We start from the raw sequence: 27931 nt of genomic DNA, 5'->3' as shown, positions 1-27931 counted from the left end.
GTTGATGTTTCTATCTCTCCCTTCCTCTCTGAAATCAATAAAATGTTTTTTTTTTGGTTGCTAAGAAAGAACATGACAGTTTTAAAATAGGAGTAGCACGGTACTGCCTTTGATTCAAATATTTCAAGTTCTTGTTTTCTGTAACTGAGTGCTTGCTGTTCCTGAATATGCAAGAATAACTTTTACACCATTCCCACCCAACACTTGATTGGCTTTGCAGAAAATAAAGTTCTAAAAAATATATAAAATTCATTAAAAAAAGAAGTAGCCAGGTGGAGTGAACTTCAATAGTCCATTTAACCCAGTTCACCTAAATACCATTTCAACATGTACTCAACACAAAGTGAGTGACATGCTGTCCTCGCTTCCTCCCCACCGCGTGCGAAGGCTGGGGAAGGTTAGGTCTCACTTCAGGCCAGTGCACCAGCCCCTCTAGCCCCTTCCTCCCCATGTCACCTAGACCTGCCACTGAGGGCTGGCTGGGGCTTCCCTGGGACAAGAATGCTTGTCAACTTCTCCTCCAGGGGGAGCCACACCACACGCCTCGTGGCCAAGCAGGTCAGGTTGGAGACATGCGCTGAGCCGCCTGCTGACAGAAGGGCCTCAGGTTAGAAGCCCTCCCCACCGGGCTCTGTAGCTGCCCAGGAACAACACTGCCCATTCAAATGAGGATGCGTGGATGGTGCCTGGGGGTCCCCTCCTGAGGAAGTGTGAGGGCCCAGCTACACAACCCCCTGGTTTCCTGGCCTCTCATCTGTGTCTCCCTCCCAGTGACATCCTCTGGGGTGCTGCCCACCCGCATCACGCAGAGGAGGGTCTCATCCCAGACACCCCCACCCCATGGCCCTGGAATCCCGGGCTGCTAGACTGTGGTCCATGCTAAGCAGAAACAGGAAGCTGGCGCAGGTTGTCTGGGTACAATTCCTTTATTTCTCCTGCTCAGACTTCCCACATTCAGATCTGCTCCCCCCACAGAGGACTCCCCACCAGGACTGGCCCCACCCCCTTGAAAGGGGCTAAAACCAAGGCGCAGCACCCACCAGCTCCCACTAAAGCATCTGAGTCACCTCATCAGAGATGGGTGGGGACTTGGGAATCACCTTTAAAAATCTTCCTCGGAGGGGAACAGCATCCCTGCTGCAGGCTCGGCAGCTCAGCCCAAAGCCCAGCGGCGTGGCCCGGAATCAGAGCCGCCCAGAACATGGCTCCTGGCCCACCCCAGCCCCCATGCTGAGAAGACCCGCCTTCCCAGCCTCAGTCCCAGTGGCAACAGCTGTTCATCTGGACTCCAGCTCCAGAGGGCTTGGGTGGCATGTGTGACAGAACTCGGGTTCAGGCCCACGGGTGGTTCTCAGCTCTCCTCTGGCCAAGACTTCCTCACAGAGCCCATGGCCTCCCGAGTGGGGCTGCGGCCCAGGGCACAAGCGGGAATCTGGAGAACAGCTGACTTCCTGACAGCCTGCTCCAGTCTGCTGCCCCAAGCCCTTGCCTTTGGTCCTTCGGCTGGGCCTTTGCCCAGGTAGGTCCCAGATGCACAGGCCTATCACCTCACGGCCGCAGACTGGGCCGTGGGGACAAGGCCCGAGGCCTCCAGCTGGCAGTGTCCAGGCAGCGTGGTCTTTCTGTCCAGCACTGAGAGTCATGAGGAGCAGAGAAGCAGGATGGCCCCGCCCTGGGGGGCCTGCAGCACTCAAGTCCACAGGGCCCAGCCTGCTCGCTGCCTCACACACGTGAACACACCATGAACACACGAAAACACGCACTGAGACGCACACATGCACACGCGACCTCTTGCTGGCTCTGAGGAAGCGAGCATTTGCATGAACATCTGCTCCCTGAGGGCGAAGAAACAGGAGGATGGAGAGTGACATCCAAGGGGCTGAAGCAAGGGGGAGGATGGGGAACATTGACAAAGTGCCCATCGATGGTCACGCTCACACACCAGCTGGGCCATCCCGAGGTCTGAGGACAACAGATCTGCTGCCGCCCGAGGAGCGTGTTCAGGACCCCAGGTGAGGTGCCAGGGCCAGGGTCTCACGTCTGGGCCAATGAGAGCTCCTCCAGGCCCCCCTTCCCAAGCCGGTACCTGGCCAGGTCTTTCCTGGTTACCAGCCCGACCACCTGTGGGAACAAAGCCAGGTCATAGGAATCCAGTGGCTCCACTCCTCCTCTGTGGAAGCATGTGGGGGGAGCAGCACAGTTTAGGGGAGACCCGGAGGTGGACATATGGCCAGTCTGTATCCTGGGACTCAGAGTCTCCTGCAGAGAGCACCTGTGCACCTATGGCCAGGGCAGGCAGGCCAGCAGGAAAAGGGGCCCTCTACCCTCCCTGGCTACTCACCTGATTGTGGTTGTCCACGACCACCAGATGCCTGAGGCCCAGGGCCCGGAACAGCTTGAACACCCGAGGGAGAGACGCCTCCTGCAATGTGGTCAGGGCCTCAGCTTGCCCACTGGCCCAGACTGGCTCCAGCCACGAGCAGAGGCAGGACCCACAAGCTCAGGGCTGGCCGTCTCCCATCACACCCGCCGTGACCAGGACATCAAGATGTGTCCTAAAGCACCCCTTCCCCCCATGCCAACCAGCCCTATCCCAGTCATGCTGCTGGTGTCTGGCTCTACAGCCATGCCCATCCCCCAATCCTTGTCCTGGGTGTAAGGACGGAGCTCTTCCCATTTCTCCATGGATTCCACCCCAGCCCTCCCTGGCAAGCCACTGAAGGCCACTCAAGACCCTGCAAGTGGGAATCAGGCACCTGGGGCACCGTATACGGGGAGGGGTTCATGAATTCAGAGAGGTCCATGGTGCACTCGCGCTCATCCTGGGACACATGGATGGACTGGATTGGGGGGAAGCGTGGGTAGGCATCCCGGAAGTCCTTCAGCCTCAGCCGCCGTTGTACCAGGCCCCTGTTGGACCGCTCAACAAACACCTGTGGGCAGCAGGTGACAGGCAGTGGGCAAGGCATGTCAGAACCCCAGCTCCCGGCCTGCATCTCCCACCACCTGGAGGTGCCGAGGAGCCTACCTTGTGCTTCAAGAGGACAATCAGCTGGGAGCGCAGGATCAGGCCCTGGAGCCGAGCTGACTGCAGGGAAGAGACAAATGGCCTTGTCTGCGAGCAGAGCCCAAGTCCTAGCACCTGCCTGCCTGGCTGAGGCCCTGCTGAAAGTTCAGAGGTGCGAACGGGAGGGCAGGCAGTGTCTGAGCAGCAGGTCCAGCACGTCTGCTCGGGGACCTTGGCTCTAGTCAGGTTCCCCGTCACAGCCCCCATCAACGTATGGTCAGTCGACGGGCACTGGCTTTGCCGAAGGCACAGGCTTGCTAACCCCCAAACACCTGGGAGGGGCAGGGGGACTCACAACTAAGAGCAAGGAACCAAGTGCCTGGGTTGCGGCATGTGCTGGGGGAGATGCAGACCCGGCCCTGACAAAATTCATCCCAAACCTTTGGAGCTTGGGACTGGGTGGGCCACATGTGTTGTCAGGCCTCTCCTGACAGCAGGCACAGCCACGGCTGACGGTGTGGCGTGGGGTATGAGCATGACACTGGGCCTGGCCTAACCTACCCACGGGGACAGCGCTCACACAACTGTGGGACTCGGCTCCTTTCAGTTAGTGGACTTCTACCATAAACCCAGACAAGTCTCTATGTCCCTACAAACCAACCCTGCCCACGCCCTGCTTGACAGGTACAGGGGAAGAGTATGGCTTCCCTGTGAGGGAGGGAGGCAGGACCTGGCCTGAGGCCATGGGCTCCCGTGGGACAGCAGCGGACCCAGGTCCACCCACCCAGGCCCTGTACCTGGGTATCGTCAGTGGACTCCACCACAGGGAACCCGTTGTGATTGGACGCCGTGTTGCTGAGCACATCCACGATGACGCCCACTTTCTCCCTCCTCCGCAGGCAGGTGACCGGCGTGCTCATCACCTCCCTGTGGGAGAGCACACACTTGTCCACTGTTGGCCACAGGGTCACAAACCATGTGTCCCTGGGGGTTCCTGAATGGTCTCTCTTCACAGCAGAAATGAAGTTCAACCGGCAGGAAGCTGCTGGATGCAGTAGCCACGAGAAGGGAAGTAGGAAGCCCGGAGGCCACAGAGCCCCGGTGCTGTCCTGGGAGAACCGTCCTGGGTGGTGCCTGCAGCCCCGACACCTGCAGAGCATCTCCCAGATGTTCGCACACAGGCGGGTGGCTTCCTTCCTGCTTCTGGCTGCCCACACCCACCCTGCCAGAGCGTTGGCACCACTCACTGTCCGCGACCTAAGTGTGGAGAGGAAGCCCCAGGCCTGCAGGCCATCAGCCTAAACCAAGACAGGGAGAGAGGTGATACCTGGCGGTGAGCGAGTGCGAAGTAACCGGGGCTTCCCAGTGCAGGAAGGGCACACTTTGCAGCTGGATGTGCATGTCGTACAGGCCCTGGGGAGGAGCAGACAGGCATCAGGCACAGTACTGACATGAGGGAGGGGTTCCAGGGTGCAAAGACCAGCTACCAAGGGAGGATTCAGGGAGAGCACTGTGCCTGTCTCTGCGGGAGGGGTCCAGGCACACTGTGCCTACCACCAACGTGGGGGATGTCTTTGCAGGGGCCCCCTTCCCTCCTCTGCTGCTACAGAGCCCAGTCCCCACATTCTCAGGCTCTGAGACCCGGGCATGGGGATGGGACCCACAATGAGGGCTAGGCAGGCAGGCCTTTCCCTCCAGCTGCACCTCAATGAAAATGTCTCCCACGATCTTGGCGGTCATCAGGACCAGCATGATAGGGAAGCCATAGGTCACATTGCTGGTGGCCTCCATCATGATAACTGTCAGGCTCAGCGTCATCCTCACGATCCCACCTGCCCAGGGAGGGAGAGGTGGGCTGGGGTGAGGTAGGGTGGTCTCGAGCCCCTGTAGGCCACTCCACCCCGCCCCTCCCTGCCCACGTTCTCTGTGCAGGGCCCATCACCATCCATTCAGGGCCCAGCTACACCCTGCAGGGAGTGGTCGATGACACTAAATTGAACACCCGGCCTTCAAGCTCCATGAGGTACCTGCCCCTCCTGACCTTGGGTTGCCCACGTGGCAGACAGGACTCACCTAGTTGGGCAGCTGCTCCCATCAGGGCGTACTTGCCAGGGTCTGCCCAGATCTGTGGGGATGACACAGAGGTGGTGTTGGGGGTGGCACCCCCTCCTCAAACCCACCAAGATGCACGAGGCTGCCTGGGCTCAACAATGTCACATCCAAGAGAGCTTATGCACATGTGCAAACAGCCTGCTCCTCCTCAGTAATACAAAGCCTGGAAATACCCACTGAGTGGCCCAATCCAGGACGCCCTGCATGAATCACGCCGTCGGCGTAAGCTGGAGAACCCGGGAGCACGAGGCAGGAGGACACTCTGCGTATGGAGGAGGCAGAGCTACAGGTGCGTGCAGGGACAGAGGCCAGCACCATATGTGCAGTGACTGTCATCTGCAGAAATGCCTGCACCACACAACTGGGGAGTGCCAGGAGTGACAATCCAACACGTGCTACCACACAGATGAGCCCTGAAAACTGCACGCTCAGTGAGGGAAGCCAGACACAGATGGCACCTGGTGTGTAACCCACTCACATAAAACGGACAGAACAGGCAAGGCCACTGAGACAGAATGCAGATACGGTGGCCAAGGGCTGAGGGGCATGGGAGTGAATGCTGGGGGACAGATTTCTTTTTGGGGTAATGAGAATGTCCTGAACCGACAGTCACAATGGTTACACTCTGAACACACCATAGAACCACTGGATTGTACTTTTAAAGGGTGGGTGTATGCTGTGTGAATCATGTTGCAATTAAAAGCCACAAAACATTGTGTCCGAGAGGAAACCTGAGACCCGAGGAAAGCCTGTCCCACGTCTGGCCAGGGGAGTGGGTGGTGGGACAGTGCGGGAGAGACTCACCTGCTCTGTTTAGTTTTTAAAAAACCCTTACTTGAATAACTAACGTTAAAAAAAAAGAACTGCACATAAAATTAAAATCATGCTGTCCATGGTGGCAGGTGGAGAGGGAGGCCAGGGAGGCCGCGGGCGCAGGGCAAGTCCTGTCACACACAGAGCCAGTCACCAGTGTCCGCAGCCTGGGCGCCCAATCCTTCCATGTCACCTTCGCTCACTGATAACCACTGAGCGTCTCCCCCTGACATTGTCTCTGGACCACACACATGGACGGCTACATTAATGGCATGTTCCTATCGAACAGCAGCAGCCAGAAAACTGTGACCACGTAAAAGGACCAGAGGCTCTGAGGCGCTGACCACTGCACTGGGAGCCCACTGCCCTCACTCACAGTGGCCCCGAGGCCGGAGCACCAGAACTGCCCCTTCCCTCCAGCCCAGCTCTGGTCCTGCGTGCTTGTTGCATGGAGACCCTACTTACTGCGGCCCCGGTGAGGTAGGACAGTGAGATGCCGAAGAGCCGACCCCAGGCAGCCCCAATGAGCAGGGACGGGATGAAGACGCCAGCAGACACTGTCAGCCCATAGGTCCAGCAGGCCAGGAAAAAGTAGACGAGGGTGAAGAGGCCAAGGGTCATAGGGTTGTAGGAGCCTAGTAGAGAGAGGCTGGCCAGTCAGCACCTCTAGGTCATATCCTGACCCCTAGACACCTACCCCCATGAGCCCCCGGAAGTGTCCCCATTTTCAGAGGCCAGAGCATGGGGTTTTGGGGTCTGGGTCCTTAGAGGCAGGAGGATGGTTGCCCTGCCCGGGGACGGAGGGAGCCAGGGCAAGTGGGGCCCAGTGCAGCCAGCAGGACAGTGACCTGAGGCCAAGAGACTGTGACCATTGAAATCGGTGTACAAACAGCTGGCACTGCAGCTGGTACCACGGGGGTCAGGGGAGAAGGCCACCAGCCACATTACACACTAGGTAACTTCCAGAAACCCCAGACCAGCATGTCAGGAGGCCTGGTGCCAACTGCTGGCTTTACTCAGCACTTTCTAGAAAGGGCGTGGCCTTTCCCCACATGTAAATGCTTCTCTGTTAAATGTGTGGATTCCTGTCACATGCATAAGGACCGGAAAAGTCCCAGCAGTCTTATTTGTGACAGAAAACCATCAGAGACAGCCTAAGGGTCCTAAGGGGCGAGATGACGCTAGAGCAGCACCAGGCAGTAGCACCATGGAAGAGTCTGACGCCATCTACTCTGGCTTCTGTGCCCAGTGTCGGTGGGCTGTTGCAGATCAGGCCAGAGGGGCAGGGCCCGTGGCGATGTGCATCTGACAGCGCTGAGCACGGGCACACACCTGGGGGGTCGTGGAAAAGGCCGACCACGCTCTTCTCCGGGGTGTTAAAGAAGGCGGCAGCCATGGAGTTGTACTCGCCATCTGCACAGAAGAGCTGCAAGGTTGGGAGAGAGGACGGGCCAGTGGAATGGGGCAGTCCTGCCCAGCATCAAGCGCCAACCACGTGGCAGGATGAGGTCGGGCTGCTGCCTCGGAGGGGAGGCAGGCTGCGTTTCTCGGGTCCATACCACAGCCCCCACTTCTGAAGTCCTCCTCGGTCCTTGTCAGGCCACATTCTGGGAGGAGGGCCAGGGAGACTCCAGCCCGAAAGAACACCAGCTTTCCCGACACCCAGCAGGCTGCCTGACCCTCTGAGGACACACCAGCCTGTGCTGCCCAGAGCTCTGAGTTCCGCTGTGCCAACAGCTCTCCTGCCGGGACTGGGGAGCAAGTGCTCCTCCTCAGCGGCCTGCCCTGCCCCCTGCCTGGTGGCCCAACCTCCTACCTGGAGGGGGTAGGACACGGAGTTGCCTTGCAGAGGCTGGCAGTCCCGGGACGAGTAGATCAGCACAAAGGCGACAGTGGCTGTAACAGCGGCCACCAGCATGGCCTCAATCACCTGGAGGCAGGGCCGGTGGATGTACCTAGAGCAAACACTGGGATGGACCAGGCCTCTGGACACCTGGGCAGTTACCAAGGCAACCTGGGCCTGTGATAAGAGCTGATAATACTAAGAGCTGATAATACGACACTAATTAGGCGGGTGATGCAGCACGTTTAGTCATCAACCTACCCAGACTCCTGCACGTCCTCAGATCATCTGGGTGCTCTCCAACATCATTTAAGTTTTTGCAGAAGGAGGAAGTGCTTCCCCAAGCCCAGAACTCGCCTCCACCAGCCCCCCGCCCCAAAGCTCCAGTAATGGCTCTCCAAATGGCAAGAGAAGCCGTGCCAGCTAACTATGCCCGGGCTCAAGATGGCCCTGGGCAGACCAGACTGAGGCCAGAAAGACCCTGACCCCAGGGCTGCTGGATCCACAGGCAGTGCCTCCCCTGCCAGGCCTCCCCTAGCCTTACCCCATCCATCCCCCAGCCCCACGCTGTCCCCTCACATACAAGCCACCGCAGAGCAATGCACACTGGCAGGTGGCATTCCATGTGGCCCTGTGGGCACACGGCCCACAATGAGTCCATTTTCAAAGGCCCCAGGAGCCACAAATCAGGTTTCTCACCTGATTCGAAACATCGTCAGCCAGTAATTCAAGGCATTGAACACAGCCCCAAGAACACCACCTGCGGCCAGGAAGGAGTCCCGTGTAAGGACGGCGGGCTGTCCCGCAGCAGAGGGACTGGGAGGGGTCTGTGGAAATAGCCGCGCTCCATCACCACGCTCTGATGGACAGACAGAGGGGCTTATTTCTGAAAGGCTTTGCCTTCCTTTCAGGGAAAAGGTTTTGGGAGTAATGGATGCTGTCGAGGGGCCAGTCCACTTCTTAGATGGGCTTCCCAATGGAGAAGCAGAGCTCTGGTTTCTTTATGGTGCGGGTTTCTCCCAAGGTGGCCCTGGAGGAGCCATTTCAAAGCGGGCCCTGACCCCACCACATGCTTTGTTCCCCCTGGGGGCTGCCATCTCGAGTGATGGAGAAGTGTGGGGCCAGGTGGGTTGGTGTCCTTCTGGGGATGGCCCTTACCCACCACGCCCATGGCGATGAAGATGGGGATCTCGTGGATCGTGTACACCATCGTCTGTGCAAAGAGGAAGAGCAGATGTTCTGTGAGGAAATGTGTCATCAGCTTCTTGCCACTCAGACTTGACAGATGGGGAGGCAAGGGGGCAGGAAGGAGAGACCTAGGAACACGTCTAGTGACCCAAACAACCCAAGAGCTCCACTGTGTCCCTGTGCAAGGACGTCCCAGGAGCAGGGCCCCCTTGCAATGTCTGGCAACTGCAGTGTCTGGTCCCGGCCTTCCTAGGGGCGCCGGCCTCTCCTACTCACCCTCCCTAAGCTGGTGCATGAGCGCCCAGGACCACAGGCTGTGTCACTGTCCAACAATCTGCAGATGGTGGAGGCAGCCCTGAAGGTGCCCCCGGGCTGGCTACCGGGGCATCCTCCCCTGCACAGCCAGGTTGGATGTGTGCTTCCCAAGAGCACCCCTGGCCCTGGTGCTTATGAACAGAGCTCCATCTCAGCGACGAGATGGAGTTTCCCAAAAGCCCCAGGTCTCGGGCTGAACCTTAAGTAAACAGCCTGGCCGAGCACCGAGAACCAGAAACAGTGACTGGGACAACGGGCCACATTACCTCCGTGTCAAATCTTCCAAAATTGATGAGGCCGGGGCTGGACAGGTCCCAGATGTTTCCATGGTAAATGCTTAAGACGAAGTTCAGTGTGAAGGTGGAAATCATGGAAGCAAAGAACTGTGGGCAGAGAGAGAAACAAGCACCATCAGAACAACAGTGCCCACTGAGAGGAACCTGGGAGCTGGGGGGCGGGGGGGGGCTGCCGGAGAAGGGGCTGCTTCTCCTTTCACTCAGGAGGCACCTGGAGGCCCTCCAAAAGCTAAAGGACAGGAGGCTGGGCAAGCCAGGCCACTGTGGGATCAAGCCAGGACAGAGCCGAGGAAAGGTGTATGAGGTCTGGGGGTTCCCAATGAGGAGTTCAAGGAGCCCCAGGGTGGAACAGTGACCCGACTGACAGGGGAAGGGCAGGAGGCAACACTTCAGGGTCAAGTGAGGTAGAGCTGGGCCATAAAAATCCAACGGGGCGTGGCTCCAACCACAGCTCAACAGGCCCCTCAGGAGAGGGCACCGAAGCGTGGGCCCAGAGTGTGGTGTCCACTGGACCACGGAGGACACCAAGGTGAGACGTGGGCGCTGCCTGACCTGGGGAGAGGCGCCGTCTGTGGGCACTTACGATTCTCCACGTCAGGAACTGGTTCCAGAAGGAGGCACCTTCCTCCAAGCTGAAGAGGACCCCGCCTGGAACGCAGTGGCCCAGCCTGAAGTTTCTACCCAGGCACAGGGAACCCCGCACCCAGAGCCCCTCACACCCAGACCCACGGCACCAAGCCCGCATGAGAGGCAGCCATGGGGCCTTTCGGGAGGCACCCCACATCCTCTCCACCACCCAGCACCGAAGTCTGCAAACACCAAAACTATTCCTTCTCAAGGCACGGACAGCCTGGCTTGCCCAACACAGGCCGTCACTTGTCAACCAGGCAGGGCCCCTGCTCACCCACAGGGGCCCCAAACGCAGCAGACACTCCCGCCGCGGCTCCTGCCGAGACAAAGTCCCGCTTCTCCGTGTCTCTGCGGAAGTACTCAAAGATCTGCAATGGGGCAGAACAGACAGGAGCAGGACATTAGCCAGCTTCCCCAAGGGCACTTCTCAGAAAGGGACGGGGAGAGAGGCAGTGGAGGGAGAGGAAGAGTCTCTAGACAGTCAACTCATCAACTCCTGGGTTCACAAAGACTGCAGAACCGAAGAGGCAACAAGAGAGAACTTCCTTGCACACCAACAACCATGAGAAAACAATGAAGAGATTCTATCACAAGAATTAAACTTTAGGCCCTGGCCGGTGTTGCTCAATGGGTAGAGCATCAGCCCACGCACCAAAGGGTCTTGGGTTCCATTCCTAGTCAAGGGCACATACCTGGGTTACAGGTTCAATCCCTGGCCCTAGGGGGGGGCATGTGGGAGGCAACCAATCAATGTGTCTCTCTCACATTGATGATTCTAGCTGTATCCCTTCCTCCCTCCCTCTCTTTCTAAAAATCAACAGAGAAAATAAAGTGATGGATAAAACAGATCCAGAGACATAGAAGCATGGAACAGACTGATGAATCTCAGAAGGAAGGCAGGGGTGAGGGGTGAGGAGTAGAGATTAACCAGGGAACTTATATGCATAGCCATGGACTCAGAAAATATGCTGGTGAAGGCCTGGGAGGGGTAGGTATGGGGTGGAGGGGGTCAATGGGAAAAATAGAGAACATCTGTAATACTTTTAACAATAAAGATAAATTAAAAAGAAAAAAACTAAAAAAGATCAATGGAAAAATATTCTCAAGTGAGGATTAACAACAACAAAAAAAAACCTTAAGTGTATTCTTGATTTTAAAAGACTGTTCTGTAAAAAAATGTTAACTGTCTCCAAATTCGTATATACATTCAGTGCAATGCCCATCAAAAAGCTGGTGGCTTTCTGGGGAAACGTGACATTATTCTGAAGCGTATCTTGGAAACGAAGCATCTTCTGTCTGCCAGCACGTCACTCCTGACCTCTTTCTAGGTCACACAGGCCTTTGAGGCCATTTCCTCAGGGAAATGCACACCCACCAAACCCTGCGAACCAGGCTCCGAGCAGACTCCTAGGCAGGCCAGGAGAGCCACCCAGCACAGAACTCTGTGGAGACCCTCAGATGCGAAGTCAGGATGGTCTTGATACAGAGCAGGAGGGACCCGCCTTCCAAGGAACATTCATGGTCACCCTCATTGTCGACATCTGCATCAGGAGGACTCACCTTGAAATCTCGCTTCAGTGACGTTGACCTCCCCTGGGAAACCCCAGCAGCAATCACGGAGCCCGAGTGAATCATCGGCCCCTCCTGGAAAGTGCAGGACAGCCCCCATCAGGCGAGTTCAGGGAGAACATGGAGGGCAGAGGGACTCAGGCCCGAGCAGCGCTCCTCCGGCTGCATTACCTTTCCCACCGCCAGTCCTCCCACCACGGACAGGATCACACCAGATACTTTAATCACCAGCGTCTGGAACACAAAGGAAAGAGTGTCAAGTCTCTGATTACAGACTGCATGCTGTCTGAGAACCTGAGCCACAGCCCTGCACACAAAGCAAGACTAGTAACATAACAACCAGCACCCATGAGCGACAAAGGCACTCGGAGGGGCCAGCACAACCGCTCCCCCTTGAGGTCACTCTGCTCCCCAGATGGGGGCGGGAGAAAAGCATCGGCGGAGGCACGCAGACCAAACACCGGAAATGGCCATGGAAGGAAGCCTGACTTGCCAGCCCCTTGGAATGAGTGTGTCATCAAGAACATTAAGCATGAGTGTTAGGAAAACTTTGAGAGATGGAAAGAGCGCACAGCAAGGCTCCCACTCCACGCAGGTGCTCTCATTCTGGAATGCTGACCCCTGTGAGGAGCTGACAAACACTGTCCACAGCGGTGGTCACAGCACGCACACCACTGAAGCATTTCTCTGTTACATAAAATGTGCAGAGAAAGTTTTCATCACTTTCCAAAGAAAATGTACAAAATCTTCCAGCACATCCATGCACATGCTCGTCAGCAGCATACAACATGGTCTGGTGAATTTAGGAGGTGCAGGTGGACAAACAAAAGGTTTCTAACCCAGCAAAGAATCCCCATGATGGGCACCGTGCTCCCAGCCCAGGGGTCACCTCCTCACCTTGAGCCGGACCACGTGGGGGATCTTCACCCCGTTGAGGAAGCACTTGATCTGGGGGATCCCGCTGCCAGCAGCAACTGGCTGGAAGGAGAGAGACGAGAACATGGAGCTGGCCAAGCTGAATGAATGGACGTAGATTGGGAGGCCCAGGGAGACTCAGCCTCATGGTGCTCAGGGTGGGGAGGGGATGACATGGGACTGGACAGGACAGCTGCCTGGGAAGGGGCTTCCCACTTCTCCCCACCCCAGATGTAGAATGACCACTGAGGGGTGCAAATGCTGTGGGGTGTGGGGGGGGGGTTGGGCGTGGAAATGGAAGGAGGTGGTATCTCCCACAGGGGCAGAGTGGGGACGCACTAGGACAGACCGGAGGCACCTATCATGCACTAGCTGAGAGGAACCAGAGTTCCTCAATCCCCCTTGGGAGGGGGGCACCGCACTGCACACCAGATAGAAGCTTCTGGATGTTTCCCCCTCTTCCTTCCAACACCTCATGATAAGGGAAGAGCACAGAAAGAGGCAGGCCCTAGGAAGGGCTTCTGGGAGAGTCCTGGAATGAAGGGATACCATAGGAGGGTCTGATCCCCTCAGGTGGGTGGTCCCCTCCGTTAGGGCCACTGGGACCTCCTAGAAGTGAGCTGTGTGTTTCCCCATGGTCTTTGCCGTGTGGGTGGGCGTGGGTGCACCAGCAGGGTAAGGAGGGTGTTCTTACTGAGCCGTTTAACATCTGTACTAGTGTGACCGCGGGAACCTCACTGCAGAAGCTGCAGTAGGTGAGCTGGAGCAGTTCCCACCATCCAGGGCTCCCTGGTGGCCGTACCTCTATGAAGGCGACAATCATGGAGCCGACCAGCACGAACGCAGAATTCAGCGTGGCCCACAGCAGGAGGGAGAAGGACAGCCCCCCTTTCTCCGTGAACTTGTCGATATCTGGGCTCATCAAGGACGAGTATCAGCTCCACCATCTGAGTACATCCCCAGCGTGCCGCACCCTGATATGAGCATGACCCCCAAGTACACAGGGGGAGTACACAGGCGGGGAGGGGGTGATGCACTAACTGCACATCTCAGAGACATTCCACTGCCCAGTCCCAACTCTCCCAGTTGGAGGGCAAACACCCAGGCCAGAGATATCTCCTGTTGGGCCCGCTCTGGGATGCACAGTCACTCATGGGACTCTACGCTCTGCTCTAAGCTCCACCCTGTCTGTGCTGAGCCCCCTCAGAAAAGGATACTGTCCTTGACGACCTTGTATTTCAGTCCGGCCAAGTTCTCCACCATGATGTCGATGAAGCAGGCCACAAGCCCCGTGAGGATCCCTATCATGGCACAAATGACCCAGCGCTTGATCTCCACTGTCCGGAAGGCCTGAGGGGGAGGCACTAGTCAGAGGTGAGTGCAGTGGCAAGACATCAGCCATAGGCTGCTCTAGTGGCGACATGACTGGCCCTGGAATTCCCCAAGTCCATGATGGCAGCCTCAGGTCAATGTCTACGAGATGATGGAGCATTGGGGTGGGGTGGGGGACGACGTTCCCAACCAAGCCACAATCAGTTGTTGACATCTTGGCCACTGCATCTGACATCTAAGAACAGCCTTCTTTGTTGTATTTGAAATGTGACACACACGCCCTTTCCTGTATCAGGTGTTGGGTGTCTCTTGCTCCAGAACACAAACCAGAACCTGCGGCACAGGACTGAGGGCAGGGAGATGGAGGGGACCCATCACCACCCCCAGGTGGGAGAGTAGCACCAGCCCAGCCCGTGGGTCCCTAGGGCGGTGTCCGGGCTGCCCGGCCAGACTCACCATGTGGTTGATGCGCCGCTCCTCCTCCAGAAACAGCTGGTTCTCACTGTTGTCATAGTCCAAGCTCTGCAGACCAGGGTGACACAGACAACACAAGGACTGACCCTGGTGTCCCGGGTTCACGTCGGGCAGGGGGTGGGGGTGAGGCTGGAGGGGAATGAAGTGCCTGGGGCGGTGTGGGGCAGGGGCACCCAGGGAGGAGGCCCACCTCATACTTGAGGGACAGGAGCTTCTCGTTGTGCGGGATCTCCTTGGGGAAAGGGTGAGGGGGATCCGTATCCTGCAGAGGAAGAGGCAGAGTCACACACTGACAACCCAGCACGTTGAAGAGCAAAGCACAAATGAGGAGAGGACAGAGCACGTGCCTACTCATCTCATGAGGTCACTACTCTCCTGACCCCAAAGCTAAACATGGATGCCACAGGAAAGGAAGCTCACTACAAATACACACCCTTCGTGAACACAGACACAAAATTCTCAACAAGACGCCAGTGGGTTAGATCCTACAACACACCAGGAATGCAAGGGTAGTTTAACATCTGAGAATCAATTTCTGTAACGTCTGTGGTACATTGGAGAATATATTATTGGTCTTTGTGCCAATTTCTAGCACCCGGCTCCTAAAATCCTGGGCATCTCTGGGTAGTGTCTTATGTGAGCTAATGAGAGCTGGAGGGACCATAGGGGCTCCCAGGCTTCAGGATGGGGCTAGTTGCCAGAGAGATCAAGGTGTGATTAGAGGACAGGAACTTTCAGTCCCAACATCGGTGGAGGGAGAGGGGCTAGAGATTGAGCTAATCACCCAATGACCAATGACTTAATCAGCCTGTGTAATGGAACCTCCATAAAAACCCTAAATGAAGGGGTTTGGAGAACTTCTGGGTTGGTGAACATGTGAGGTGCTGTGGGGTGGCGCTCCTGGAGGGCATGAAAGTTCTGCATCCTTCCCTGTGCACCTACTGTCTGCTGTTCCTGAGTTGTAGCCTCTATAATAAATCAATAAACATAAATAAAATATTTCCCTGAGTTCTGTGAGCCCTTTAGCAAATTATGGACCTAAGGAAAGGGTCTGGGGAACTGTGATTTATAGCTGGTCAGTCACAAGCACAAATGACAACCTGGACTTGTGACTGGGGTCTGAAGTGGGGGCAGTAGGACTGAGCCCTTAGCCTGTGGTGTCTGTGCCAACATCATGCAGTTAGTGTCAGAATGAACTGACTTATAGGACAACCAGGTGGTATCCGGAAAAACAGAATTAGTTGGTGTGAGGAAAAACCCCCACATATTTGTTATCAGAAGTTTTGTGAGTGAAACAAGTGTAATGCCACTTTAATAGAATAAAGGACAGAAAATACATATGACCTCAATAGACACAGAAAAAGCATCTGACAAAATTCAACCCCTCCTGCCTTAGCTGGTAGCTCAGTGGTTAGATCATTACTCTCTGCACCAAAGGATTGTGGGTTCAATTCTCGGTCAAGGGTATGTACCTGGGTTGCGGGTTCACTCCCGCCCCCGGTTGGGTGCATGCAGGAGGCAACTAGTTGATGTGTCTCTCTCACATCGATGTTTCTCCCCACCCACCGCTCCCTCCCACTCTCTCTGAAAAGCAATGGAGAAAATATCCTCAGGTGAGGCTAACAACAACAACAAAAATCAACTCCTCTTCATGATTAAAACACTCAACAACGAGGAATAGAGGGAATTTCCTCAACCTGATAAAGGCATTTAGCAAAAACCCACAGGTAACATCACTGTCAATGGTGGAAGACTAAGCTTTTCCCCTAAGCTCAGGAACAAGACAAGGAGACTTGCTCTTGCCACTGCTATTCAGCATTGTCCTGGAGGTTCTACCATGGCAATTAGGCAAAAGAATGAAATAAAAAGCATCCAGATTGTAAAGGAATAAATGAAACTCTATTTGCAAATGACATGATTTTATATGTAGAAAATCCTCCAAAGTAGACAAAAAACTGTTAGAATGCATTCAGTAAGACTAAAGGATACGAGATCAGTATATAAATATAAAATTTATTTCTATGCATTGGCAACGAACCATCTGAAATGCAATTAAGAAAACAACCATAGCCCGGCCTGTGTGGTTCAGTAGTTGAGCCTTGATCTATGATCCAGGTCACAGTTCGATTCCTGGTCAAGGCACATGCCCGGGTTGAGGGCTCAATCCCCAGTAGGGAGCATGCAGGAGGCAGCCAATCAATAATTCTCTTATGATTAATGTTTCGCTCTCTCTCTCCCTTCCTCTCTCTGAAATCAATAAAAATATTTTTTAAAGAAAACAACTCTATTTACAACAGCATAAAAAATAAAATATATAAAATAAAATTTAGCCCTAAAATACATATAACAAAAGTGTAAAATTTGTATGCTGAAAATTATAAAACATTGTTGAAAAGAAGGAACCGAAGACCTAAATAAATGAAAAGATATCCTGTGTTCATCAGAAGGCTTAACATTAAGATTAAACACAATCTCTAAATTCCATCTGGAAGCATTAAAGAAATTGACAAGCTGATCCTAAAATCAACATGGAAACGCAAGAGCTGTCTCAGGGGCAGAACAACCTTGAAAAAGAAGAGCAAAGTTGGAGGACTCAAACCTCCTGACTTCAAAAGTGACTATAAAGCTACAGTTGTTATGACAGTGGTGGTGCTGGCTCAAGGACAGACCGAGATTAACAGCAGACAATCGAGAGTCAGAAATAAAACCTCACATTTATGGCCAATTGATTTTCTGCAAGGGTGCCAAGACAATGCAACAGGGAAAGTATAGTCACTTCATGAAATGGTGCTGGGAAAACTAGACATCCAAACGCAAAACTATGAACCTGAACCTGTACCTTACACATTTACAAAATTAGTGAAAAACGATCAAGACCTAAAAATATAGAAGTCTTAGAAGAAAACACAGCAGTGAATCATTATGACCTTGGACTAGGCAGTGGTTTCTTAGATGTGACAACAAAAGCACAACCCAAGAAAATAGGTAAACCAGACTTCATCAAAATTATAGGGTTTTGTGCTTCACAAGGCCCTGTCAGAAAGTGAGACGACATCCACAAAACGGGAAAAAGTTTCTTCGAATCATGTATCTGATGAGCAATTTGTGTCTAGACTACATGAAGAACTCTTACAGCTCAATTATTAAAACAGGAATAACTTGATTACAAACGGGCTCAGAATCTAAACAGACATTTCTCCAAAGAAGACATACAAACGGCCATCAGCACATGAAAAATGCTCAACATCACTGGCCATCAGGGGAATGAAAATCAGGACCACGAGACACCCGAGGAGGAAGTCAAATGCAAGTCTGGATGGACATTTTCAGGACATGTTCCCCTGGTAGCTGTTGGACAGTCCAAGCCTGACACAGGGGCAGAAAAGGACATCACCGCTGTCCAGGGACATCCACCCCGAGATGCCCGGCCTGCCCCCAGGGCCCTCCTCCAGCCTACCTGGCATCCGTCTTCCACCCACAGCACCCGCCCTGGCCTGCTTCCTCTCTTTCCATCAGCATTCAACACCTGTCACACACTTCCCCTACCTGGATTGGCCTTGGGGAACATGGCCCCTCAGAATAGCCTTCCCTGGTCACCTAGGCTCTGGGGGCCCCAATGTCTGCTCCTCATTATCTCTGAGCTCTGCTCAGCCCATTTCTGTCTCCGAGTTCTGTATGGCCCTGTCCGTATCTGTCCCTGAGCTCTGCACAGAATTGTCCATGTCTGTCACTGAGCCATACACAGAACTGCCTGAGGTCTGCACAGATTTGCGCACGTCTCTCACAGAGCCCTACACCCGCCATCCTCTGGGTTTTCATTTACTGTCTGCCTCTGGCTAGGCTGCAATTCCACCAAGCAGGCCTCGTCTGTCCTTCCTGGGTATAAACGGGAATGACTCCCACTCACTGGGTCCAGAAGCTCATCGTCCGGCTCCACGTTGCTCATCTGTCCGATCTGGAAAGACGCCGAATGGGGCGACTGGAAGCAGAAGAGAAATGACAGGGCACTTAGCCACAGGCCCAAGCTACACTGAGCATCACCACCCCACCAGGACAGCCTGGCCTCATCTGGCCCTGCCGGGAGAGCACAGACCCACACCTACTGTGTGGAGGACGACAGCAGGGCCAGTGCTGGACCCAGGCCTGTCCCCACCACCCACAACCTGTCATCAGGATGTCCAGCCTCAGAATGGGAAGCCCAGGCCTTCCCTACAGCAGGGGCCCTGCCCTTCCTTGTTTTAGTGAGCTTCAGAGATTAGACACCAGAACCCAGGGCTGCAGGCAACCTTGCGGGTGTCCTCCTGGCCCCCCTCCCCTGGCCAAGAAAAACCCGGGCCCAGAGCGCCCCCAACCCACTCTCCATGTGTTCCCCCATCATGAGACAGTGGTTCTGCCACAGGCCTCCAGGCCAGCTCTCAAGACACGTGGTCTGAGGCCCTCCTCTCCAGGGGCAGGAATACCCTCAAACCCCAGAACCCTCCCACTTTGAAGTGAGGCCACATGCTGGGATCCAGGAGGCAGGTCAACCACAAAGGACAGAAAACCAGAGGCGTGACTTCTCTTATGCCCACTGCTGGGGCATGGCAGAGGCCTGGACTAGGAAACAAAACACAGGCATCAGTTACCTTTTCATTTCAGAGAAGCAACAAACCATGTGTTAGCTCAGTATGCTTCAAATATTGCATACTTGACCTCAAATATGATTCTTTGTTTCTCTGCAATGCAAATGCAGTTGGGTGCCCTGCATTTCATCTGGTAGCTACACATGCAGTGGAAAAACAAGCAGCCAGCCCAGCCTGTGTGGCTCAATGGTTGAACACTGACCTATGAACCAGGAGGCCACGGTTCAATTCCTGGTCAGGGCACATGTCCGGGTTTAGGGCTCAATCCCCAGCAGGAAGCAGCTGATCAATGATTCTCTCTCATCACTGACTAGAGGCCTTGGTGCACAAAATTCATGCATGGGTAGGGTCCCTAGGCCTGGCTAGCAATTGGGCTCATTAGGGCCTTCCAGCTGCCAGTCGGAGGGCCTCCCTTCCCGGCTGCCGGCTGGGGCATTCCTTTGTTCTGTGTCACCCCCTGGTGGTCAGTGCACATCACAGCTAGTGATAGAATGCCCAGTCTCCAGTCGAACTCCCACGGGGGGCACTTTGCATATTAGCCTTTTGTATATATAGATAGGTGTTTCTATCTCTCTCTCCCTCTCCTTTCCACTCTGAAATCAATAAAAACATATTTAAAAAAGGAAAACAAGCAGCCATGATAGGACCAAAGTCTGCCATACACTCAACAATGGACCTCAGAGGGGTATTCAGCCAAAGAGTGCACTGTGACTCCAGTATAGGAAGTTTACAGTCAGGTGAGAACTGGCTACTTTTAGGGGGACAGGAAAAGTGAGGGCACGAGTGGGCTCAGAGGACATCAGCTGACTGGAAGTTGTCTGAATCTCCTGGCACTGCTGTAAACAATTGCAACAAATTGAGGGGCTTATATCAAGAGAAATGTATTCCTTCCCAACTCTGGAGGCCAGAATCCAAAATCAAGGTGTCAGCAGGCAGCACTCCCTCCCAAGGCCCCCTTCTGCCTCTTCTAGCTTCTGATGGGTGCTGGCAGCTCTTATTCCTTGGCATCTGGCCGCATCACTCTAATCTCTGCTTCCGTAGTCACACGGCCTTCTCATTGTGTGTCTGTCCAAATTTCCCTCTCCTTAAGAGGACACCTGTCACTGGTGTCAGACTATGCCAATCCGACCTCATCTTAACTTGATCATGTTTGTGAAGATCCTATTTCCATGTGAGGTCCCATGCACAGGTTCCAGGGGCTAGGAGTGGACAGATATCTGGGGAGGTAACATGTGAGGTGCGTGTTCTACTTGAGAACATGCTCCACTTGCATAATGTGCACTTCTCTATGTACATACGGTGAACATCCGCAGAACAGGTGATTAATGAGAGAAAGAGCTGTTTTCTCTTCTAAAAACAATTGACAATGCCCCCAAACGGCTGAATCTTATGAGAAAGGCTGTGTTGACCCAGAAAGGGATCTCAGCTAAGAGTGAACTCGAAACAGGAGGTGGCCAGGCACTGGCTGCAGTCCCCACGCTCCAGACAGGACACACGTCATCTGGAAGCATGCCCAAGCTGCAAGTCCAACCACAGCAACACCAAATACACTTCCTTGGGGACATGCCCACACATGCAGACTGGCCAAGCAGACAGGGCACAAAGACGGACAAGCCCAGCAGAGCAATGCCCAGACAGCGTGAGTCTGACTGTGAAAGGAAAATGGGAAAACCGATTTGCCATCCAACCTGACAGATGGAGCCCACATAAAGAGGCAGTCTGACCACTTTATCTTATTTGTCGCTGATCGTAAAAGCAGCTCAATTACATCAGGCAGTCCTTCCCACCACACCAAGGCAGCCCAGAGTTGAACCCCATAAAGCATTTCCTTTCACATCTAAACGTTTCTGGGGCCAGGCTGTGACCTCACACACAGCCTAGAGAGAGAAGGGGCAGGACTCACTTGTTCAGGTGACAAAAGGTCCTCTGCACCTGGCCTTGATGCCAGATGAGCAGGGGACGGCACCCTGCGGAACCGTGTGGACCCAGGAGGGCGGATGAGCGGGAGGGGCTGAGCCCTGCCGCTGCCTTGGGCTGGGCTCTCTCCCTTCTCCACACCTTCATGCTTTCATCACCTCTTTTCTGAATTTTATGGGCATCTTTTAGGAACTATCTTTTGTGGTAAAAAGGCCATTTACTCAAAGTTCAATAATTTATTGGGTGTTGCATCTGTTTTCTTCTCTTTCCTTAAACACAAGTTAAATTGAATACTGATTCTTCTAACTATGGACATGCACAATAGCCTGGCTGCAATCTTCCAGGACAGGATCTGAGTGAAAGATTTACATACTGTGCGGTTCCACTGACCTAACACTCTCAAAATGTCAGGCTGCAGGGATGAGAACTAATCAGTGGGGGAGGGGTGACTGTAAGAGTAGGACAAAGGGCTGTGCATGGTAACGGGCATGCTCTGTACCCTGACTGCAGTGGTGTGCTCACACAAATCTACACATGGCCTAATAGCAGAGAACCACATACACGCACTGTGCCGATGTCAACACGGGTTTCTGTACTGCACAATGAAAGATGGAACCACTGAATGAAACTGGGGGGAAGGTATGCAGGCCCTCTCTATACTGTCTTTCAATGTCCTGTAAGCCCATAATTATTTTAAAAATGTAAAAGTGTATACACAAATGGGACATCCAACTGAAAATTCTGTGCATCAAAGGAAACAATTAACAAAGTAAAAAGAAAACCTATAAAGTGGGAGGAAATATTTACAAATTATAGATTTGATAAGGGGTTAATATCCAGAATATATAAAGGACTTGTACAACTCAATAACAAAAAAAACCCCACACACCTAATCTGCTTAAAAAATGGACAAAGGACTTGAATAAATATTTCTCCAAAGGCATACAAATGGCCAATAAGCACATGAAAATATTCTCAACATCACGAATCACTAGGGAAAGGCAAATCAAAACCGCAATGAGCCTGGCCGGGATGGTTCAGTGGTTGGATGTCGACCTATGAACAAGGAGGTCACAGTTCGAACCATGATTTCCTGGTTAGGGCACATGCCGGGGTTGTGGGCTCGATCCCTAGTTGGGGGCACATGCCGGGGTTGTGGGCTCGATCCCTAGTTGGGGGCATGCAGGAGGCAACCGATCAATGATTCTCTCTCACTGATTCATCTCTCTCTCCTCCCTTCCTCTCTGAAATCAGTAAAAATATATTAATAAAAGAAAACTACAGCCGTAACCAGTTTGGCTCAGCGGATAGAGCGTCGGCCTGGGGACTGAAAGGTCCCAGGTTCGATTCCGGTCAAGGGCATGTACCTTGGTTGCGGGCACATCCCCAGTAGGGGGTATGCAGGAGGCAGCTGATTGATGTTTCTCTCTCATCGATGTTTCTAACTCTCTATCCCTCTCCCTTCCTCTCTGTAAAAAAAAAAAAAAAAAAATCAATAAAATATATTTTAAAAAAACAAAAAAACTACAATGATACCACCTCACACCTGTGAGTTTGGCCAGAATAAAAACCCAAATAGAATAACAAGTGTTGGTGAGGATGATGAGAAGTTGGAAGCTGGTGCATTGTGGGTATGAATGCAAAATGGTGCAGGCACTATGGAAAACATTATGAAAGTTCCTCAAAAAGTTAAAAATAGGACTATCATAAGATGCAGCAATTCCACCTTTGTATATATACCCAAAAGAATTAAAAGCAGGATCTCAAAGAAGTAGTGTACACTCATACTCATAACAGCATTATGCATAACAACTGAAATGTGGAAGCAACCCCAATGTCTATTGGTGATGAGTGGGTGAACCAGGTACAGTATATACATACAATGGAGTATTATTCAGCCTTAAAAAGGAAGGAAATTCTACAATATGCTATAACATGGATGAACCTCGATGACATTATAGTAGGAGAAAGTAGCTGGTCACAAAAAAACAAATACTGTGTGATTCTCCTTATTTGAGGTGCCTGGAATAGTCAAATTCATAGAGAGAGAAAGTAGAATGGCGGTTGCCAGAGGCGGGGGGAAGGGGAAGTTAGTGTTTAGTGGGCACAGTTTCAGTTTTGCAAGATGAAGAGTTTTGGGGATGAAGGTGGTGATGGTTGTGCAACAATGTGAATGTACTTAACACCACTCAACTGTACACTTAAAAATGGTTAATATGGCCCTGACGGGTATGGCTCAGAGGATAGAGCGTCGGCCTGCGGACTGAAGGGTCCCAGGTTCGATTCCGGTCAAGGGCATGTACCTTGGTTGCGGGCACATCCCCAGTAGCGGGTGTATGCAGGAGGCAGCTGATCAATATTTCTAACTCTATCCCTCTCCCTCTCTCTCTGTAAAAAATCAACAAAATATATTTAAAAAAATGGTTAATATGATAAACTCTGTTATATGTTTTTACCACAATTAAAACAAAATTTAAAAACAACTTAAAGGTTGTTTGCTGTCCTATTCGGCTGCTCTGCATTCTAACATCCTCCAGGCTCCATGCTCAGCGCTGAGCGCGCAAGACCGCCACAGCTAGGGGCTCAAGTCAAAGAAAACAAGTTTCCCAGAAACAAGGAAGTGTAAACTATAAGACTTGAGCTCAATGAGGGGATGAGGAGGAGGCACTGAGGCTGAGACCTACAGGAAAAAAAGGAGCAAGTTGTGCAGGGGAGGGGCAGATGGGGTGGGAACTCTGTGGAGGGGGTGTGGGGTGCCTCGCAAGGCCTCTGGCTAGGCCTGGGGTCACTCTTGTCCCTGAGCTCTCTGCACTGTCAGGCCAGGGGTTCTATCTGCCACTCCAGACTGTGAGCTTCCTGAGGGCAGTGGCTGTCCCGTCCACACTGGTCCTGGACAGGAGCCCTTGGGGAGGAAGCAGGTGGCCAGTCGGGACCCTACAAAGTGGGGCTGAGGGTCAGTGGATAAAGAGGAAGGACAACAGGACAAAGACACTGAGGCAGAGGAATTCCTGGAGGGGATGCCCTGGTGGTGGGAACCACCTAGAGAAAGGCAGGAGCTCACTTAGGATGAGCAGAACTCAAGGGGCCAGATGACAAATGACGGGCCCGCAGCTTCCCTGCAAGCTCCCCACCTCCCTGGCATGCTTAGATGTGTCTGTGGCTCTGGGCCACCAGGGCAAGGCACAGTCTCATGTGGTAACCCCAGTTCCCAGAGAAGTAAGATCCCCAGAATGATTCTAAACACCCACTGGGAATTCTCAGACACAGCTTCCCATAGCAAAGGTCCCCAGAAATGTCCTGCACTTACAACCACTGTAAATACCCAGCCCCCGCCCCAGAGCATCTGTTTCTGGCTCAGATTTCCTTCTGTAAGTTCTTAAAACTGTCCACTTCCTACTGCCCACACACATGACCATGACTTGCTGGCTGGCCTCACCCTCTCCGTGCCCCAGCAGCAGACAGGAACTCACTGGCTAACCAATATCCCACACGAAGGGGACCGCAACCTACAGGTAGCTCTGAACGCCTGGTCCTGGATGGACAGAGGCTGAGCTCAGGCTGGTCCCCAGCCCACCATGCCCAGGGTCGCGCCTGCTCCTGCTCACTCGGCACTTAGCAGCCTGACCTGGGCACAGGGCAGCCACCTGACCTCACTCTGCCCGGAGAAGCTGCTTCAGGAGCGGGGCAGGCTGTGCCTGTGCTAAGGTGGCAATGACACCATGATCCAACTCTGGACATCCTGCAATAAAAACCCTAAGGGCCAGGAGGTGATGAGGTCAAGTTCTCACGTCCGGCTGACCAGAGCATTCCCATAGGGCAGTTGTTGGCCTGGGTCTTCATTTTAGTTCAAATGGCCCTGGACTGAGAGCAGCTTCCAAGCTGCCTTCTGCTGCAGCACTAGGAAGGGTGCACGAGGCTAACCGTGACCTCAGCCTGCTGGTCCAGAGCAGGCCCTCCCTGCATGAAAGCCAACATCGAGTGGCTCAGCTGCCAGGGGAGCTGCACATGAATCGCAACCCAAAGACAATCACTTTTGTTCAGCTGGCTATTTTGTCTGGGCTTTTTTAATCCTCACCCGACGATTCGTTTAGAGAAGGGGAGAGAGAGAAACAGAAACATCAACACCAGAGAGAAAAACAACCATTAGTTGCCCCCTGTATACACCCTAACCAGGGATGAACCCACAACCTAGGTACATACCTTGACTAGGAATCAAACCTGCAACCTTTTTGGTGTGCGGAATGGTGCTCCAACTGAGCCACCCGGCCAGGGCTGTGCAGCTGTTTTCAGGGTTGTGCAGCCGAGAGTGACTAATGTTTTCTGTCTTGTGACAAGCACTGTGCTCAGCGCTGCACATCTATTAACTCCTTTGCAGATGAGGTACCTGGGGCACCTGGCCCAGGGAGGTGCTCCTCATACAAATGCCTCTAGTCTCCCCTTTGCATTTGTTCGCACAAGGTGGGCCAAAGATTCTTTAAATAAAGGATGCTTTCTGTGTCTTGGCGTAGGTGGTGGGGATAAAGCAGCTGTCCCCTGCAAGTCTGACCTGACTTCTCTTTCCAGTCTCCACTCCGATTCACTTTCCAAACTCTCGCAGGGTTGCAAACACACATTCCCTTGTTTCCCATCTGGCTGTTCACCTGAGGCTCTTGCACTCTTTAAAAATGTACCCAAATAGGACCTCTCCTGCCCTTGGGGCCCCTTACACAGTCCTCACAGAGCACTGGCCTGTTTCTCCGTGAGTCTGGAGCTAGTAGGAAGCTGCTTCGTGCAACTCTGTGTCCCAGGCAAATTGCATGCAGCCAGGACAAAGTAGGTGCGCAATAAATTATTCAAAAAGCGTTTAAGAGCAGCTAATCTGTTCTTATTAAATGCAAAACAGACAAAAAAGCTCGCATAGGTTTAAGGGAACGCTTTTTAAGGGAGGAGATCAACAGGCTCCTTCAAAAAAAGCCAACTCAAGTATCTAGTTGCAAAGAGAAGTGGGAAACCCCAACATATTTGTTCAGTCCCGAGATAAACCCAAATCCAACCTCAAGGTTTCCAATCCCTTTACTTGTCAGCCCTTAAAGCCAGTTTTATACTTCTTTTTATAGACTTCAGATAACTTTATTTTTTTAATTCTCATCTGAGGATATGTTTTTACTTATTTTAGAGAGAAAGGAAGGGGAAGAGAGGGAGAGGGAGGGAGAGGGAGAGGGAGGGAGAGAGAGAGAAACACCAACGGGAGAGAGAAACATCAATCAGTTGCCTCTGGCACATGCCTTGACCGGGGATTGAACCTGCCATCTTTTGTTACACGGGAAGACGCTCCAACGAACTGAGCCACACCAGCCAGGGCCAGATAACTTTCTTGAAAGAAAACCAGAAATGTTGCAAGAAAATAACAAAGCACCCACATTCCCACCAAGGCAAGTTTGCGACTTTAGACCTGACACAGAAAGCATCTGAGCAGGCTTCTCTCAAATGAAGCTGAGCAGCACCCTCCCAGCAAAGGGCAGGCTCTGACCTTCACTGTCTAATGAATTTCTAAGGGGCTGGGGAAACCTAACCATAAGTTCTAGAGAAACAGCCTCCTCTCCCTCCTAGTCCTTAAACACTATACAATTATGCAAAGGGCAGACCTAGAACAGGAGGAGAAAAAGTAAAGAATAAGCACAAAACAAAATCAGACCCAGCAACAAAAGTAGTGCATTAACTAAAAATTAACACAACACCTAGGAAAACGTTTAAAGACACAAACTGCATCACGGGCATGTTGAGTACATTTCAACCACCCTGACTTGTTGCTTAGTGTGTCTGGGTGCAGTGAACCGCTAAGGGAAACGGAGTGCAAGGACTTATTCCTGAGATCGCCCTGATCCCTGTAGAGAAGAGCGGCGGACTTCCTCAGTTAATCTCATTGAAAAAGAAAACTCTGCAACCTAAACTGTTAAAACCTGGGAATTGTTAAACTAGTTGCTCAGGCATCTATCACAATTTTGAGAGGAAAAAAAAAAATACTGCAGAACCGGATTCACCTGAGCAGAATTCCATTTGCCTTCCCTTTAAAGCCATTTTGGAGTGAACTGTCAGGAAATATATTAGCTTCGCGCTGTCAAGGACGTGACAGCAAGCGTGCTAGCCCGCCCACCTCGCCCATAAAACACCCGCGTGCAATGGCGAGGTCCACCTGCTCCTGGATCCCTGCTGGGCAGCTGGCCCAGAACTTACTCCCGAGACTCCGGAACGCAGGGCCTAGCTTGCGATGCCAGCTTTGCCATTTGCCAAGGGAGACCTTGGGCGCGTTCCGGAACCCGTCCGCGGCCCAACTTCCTTGTCTTTACAACGGGGATGAAGCACCGAGTCCCCGCGAGGCTCCGCTGGGATCGCGCACCGCGGAGCGCACGCAGCACCGGCCCAGCAGAGCGCCGCCGTCGAAGGACCCTTGGCCCGTCAGAGCCCCAGACCCCGACTCGCAGCGGCCCACGGCCATGCGGCTCCCGCGGGAGGGAAGACTGATGCGCGGACCCAGGGCCGGCCCCGATCAGCAGGAGGCCGCCCGGCCGCCCGGCCCGCGCGGGGCCCGGAGGTGTGGAAGTCTCTGCCGGCGGGCGCCCAGGCGCGAGGCCTCAGTCCGCCCGGGTTCCTCACCTGGCGGGCGGCCGCAGGCCCTGCCCCGTTCAGCAGCGGCGAGCCCTCGCCGGCCGGCGCCTCGGGCCGGGCCACCCTCCGCAGCAGCGGCGCCGCCTCATCGTCATCCCGGTCGCGGCCGGACCAAGACACCTTCTTGGAGACGTTGGCCATGGCCCGCCGCGGCCCCGTGTTTGTTCTCGTGACCCGCGCCGATACCACGTGACCCCGGACAGCGTCCGCAGGACTTTGGTGGCGTCCACGTGACCGCGGACGGGGGAGAGGG

The 27931-nt window shown here is 53.5% G+C and overlaps 1 protein-coding gene across 1 annotated transcript; it reads right to left on the bottom strand.

Moving 5' to 3' along the window:
* Nucleotides 1-55: 55 nt before the first annotated feature.
* CLCN7 (chloride voltage-gated channel 7) lies at nucleotides 56-27848 on the bottom strand. The gene is made up of 25 exons (XM_081088700.1): nucleotides 27667-27848; nucleotides 18402-18473; nucleotides 14685-14756; nucleotides 14477-14542; nucleotides 13906-14038; nucleotides 13491-13600; nucleotides 12671-12751; nucleotides 11945-12007; nucleotides 11765-11848; nucleotides 10479-10572; nucleotides 10158-10222; nucleotides 9545-9661; nucleotides 8934-8988; nucleotides 8475-8535; nucleotides 7749-7887; nucleotides 7265-7358; nucleotides 6398-6567; nucleotides 5081-5132; nucleotides 4712-4839; nucleotides 4335-4420; nucleotides 3805-3934; nucleotides 3029-3088; nucleotides 2757-2933; nucleotides 2342-2422; nucleotides 56-2121 (listed from the first exon to the last, which is right to left on the bottom strand). The coding sequence occupies exons 1-25, from the start codon at nucleotides 27817-27819 to the stop codon at nucleotides 2035-2037; spliced, it is 2430 nt and encodes an 809-aa protein (XP_080944826.1). The 5' UTR covers nucleotides 27820-27848; the 3' UTR covers nucleotides 56-2034.
* Between the last annotated feature and the right edge of the window lie 83 nt (nucleotides 27849-27931).

Source organism: Myotis nattereri (genome assembly GCF_964212035.1).
Source record: "Myotis nattereri genome assembly, chromosome: 4".
NCBI lineage: Eukaryota > Metazoa > Chordata > Mammalia > Chiroptera > Vespertilionidae > Myotis > Myotis nattereri.
Note: the sequence above shows the minus strand (reverse complement) of the source record. Positions and strands in the feature narration are given on the sequence as shown.

Excerpts from the sequence above, each read along its gene's own strand:
- CLCN7 (XM_081088700.1), bottom strand. The coding sequence starts at position 27,819 with ATGGCCAACGTCTCCAAGAAGGTGTCTTGGTCCGGCCGCGACCGGGAT. Across the intron at positions 10,573-11,764 it reads CACTGAAGCGAGATTTCAAG|ATCTTTGAGTACTTCCGCAG; the intron begins GTGAGTCCTCCT and ends GCCCCATTGCAG. Across the intron at positions 10,223-10,478 it reads TGCGTTTGGGGCCCCTGTGG|GCGGGGTCCTCTTCAGCTTG; the intron begins GTGAGCAGGGGC and ends ACTGCGTTCCAG.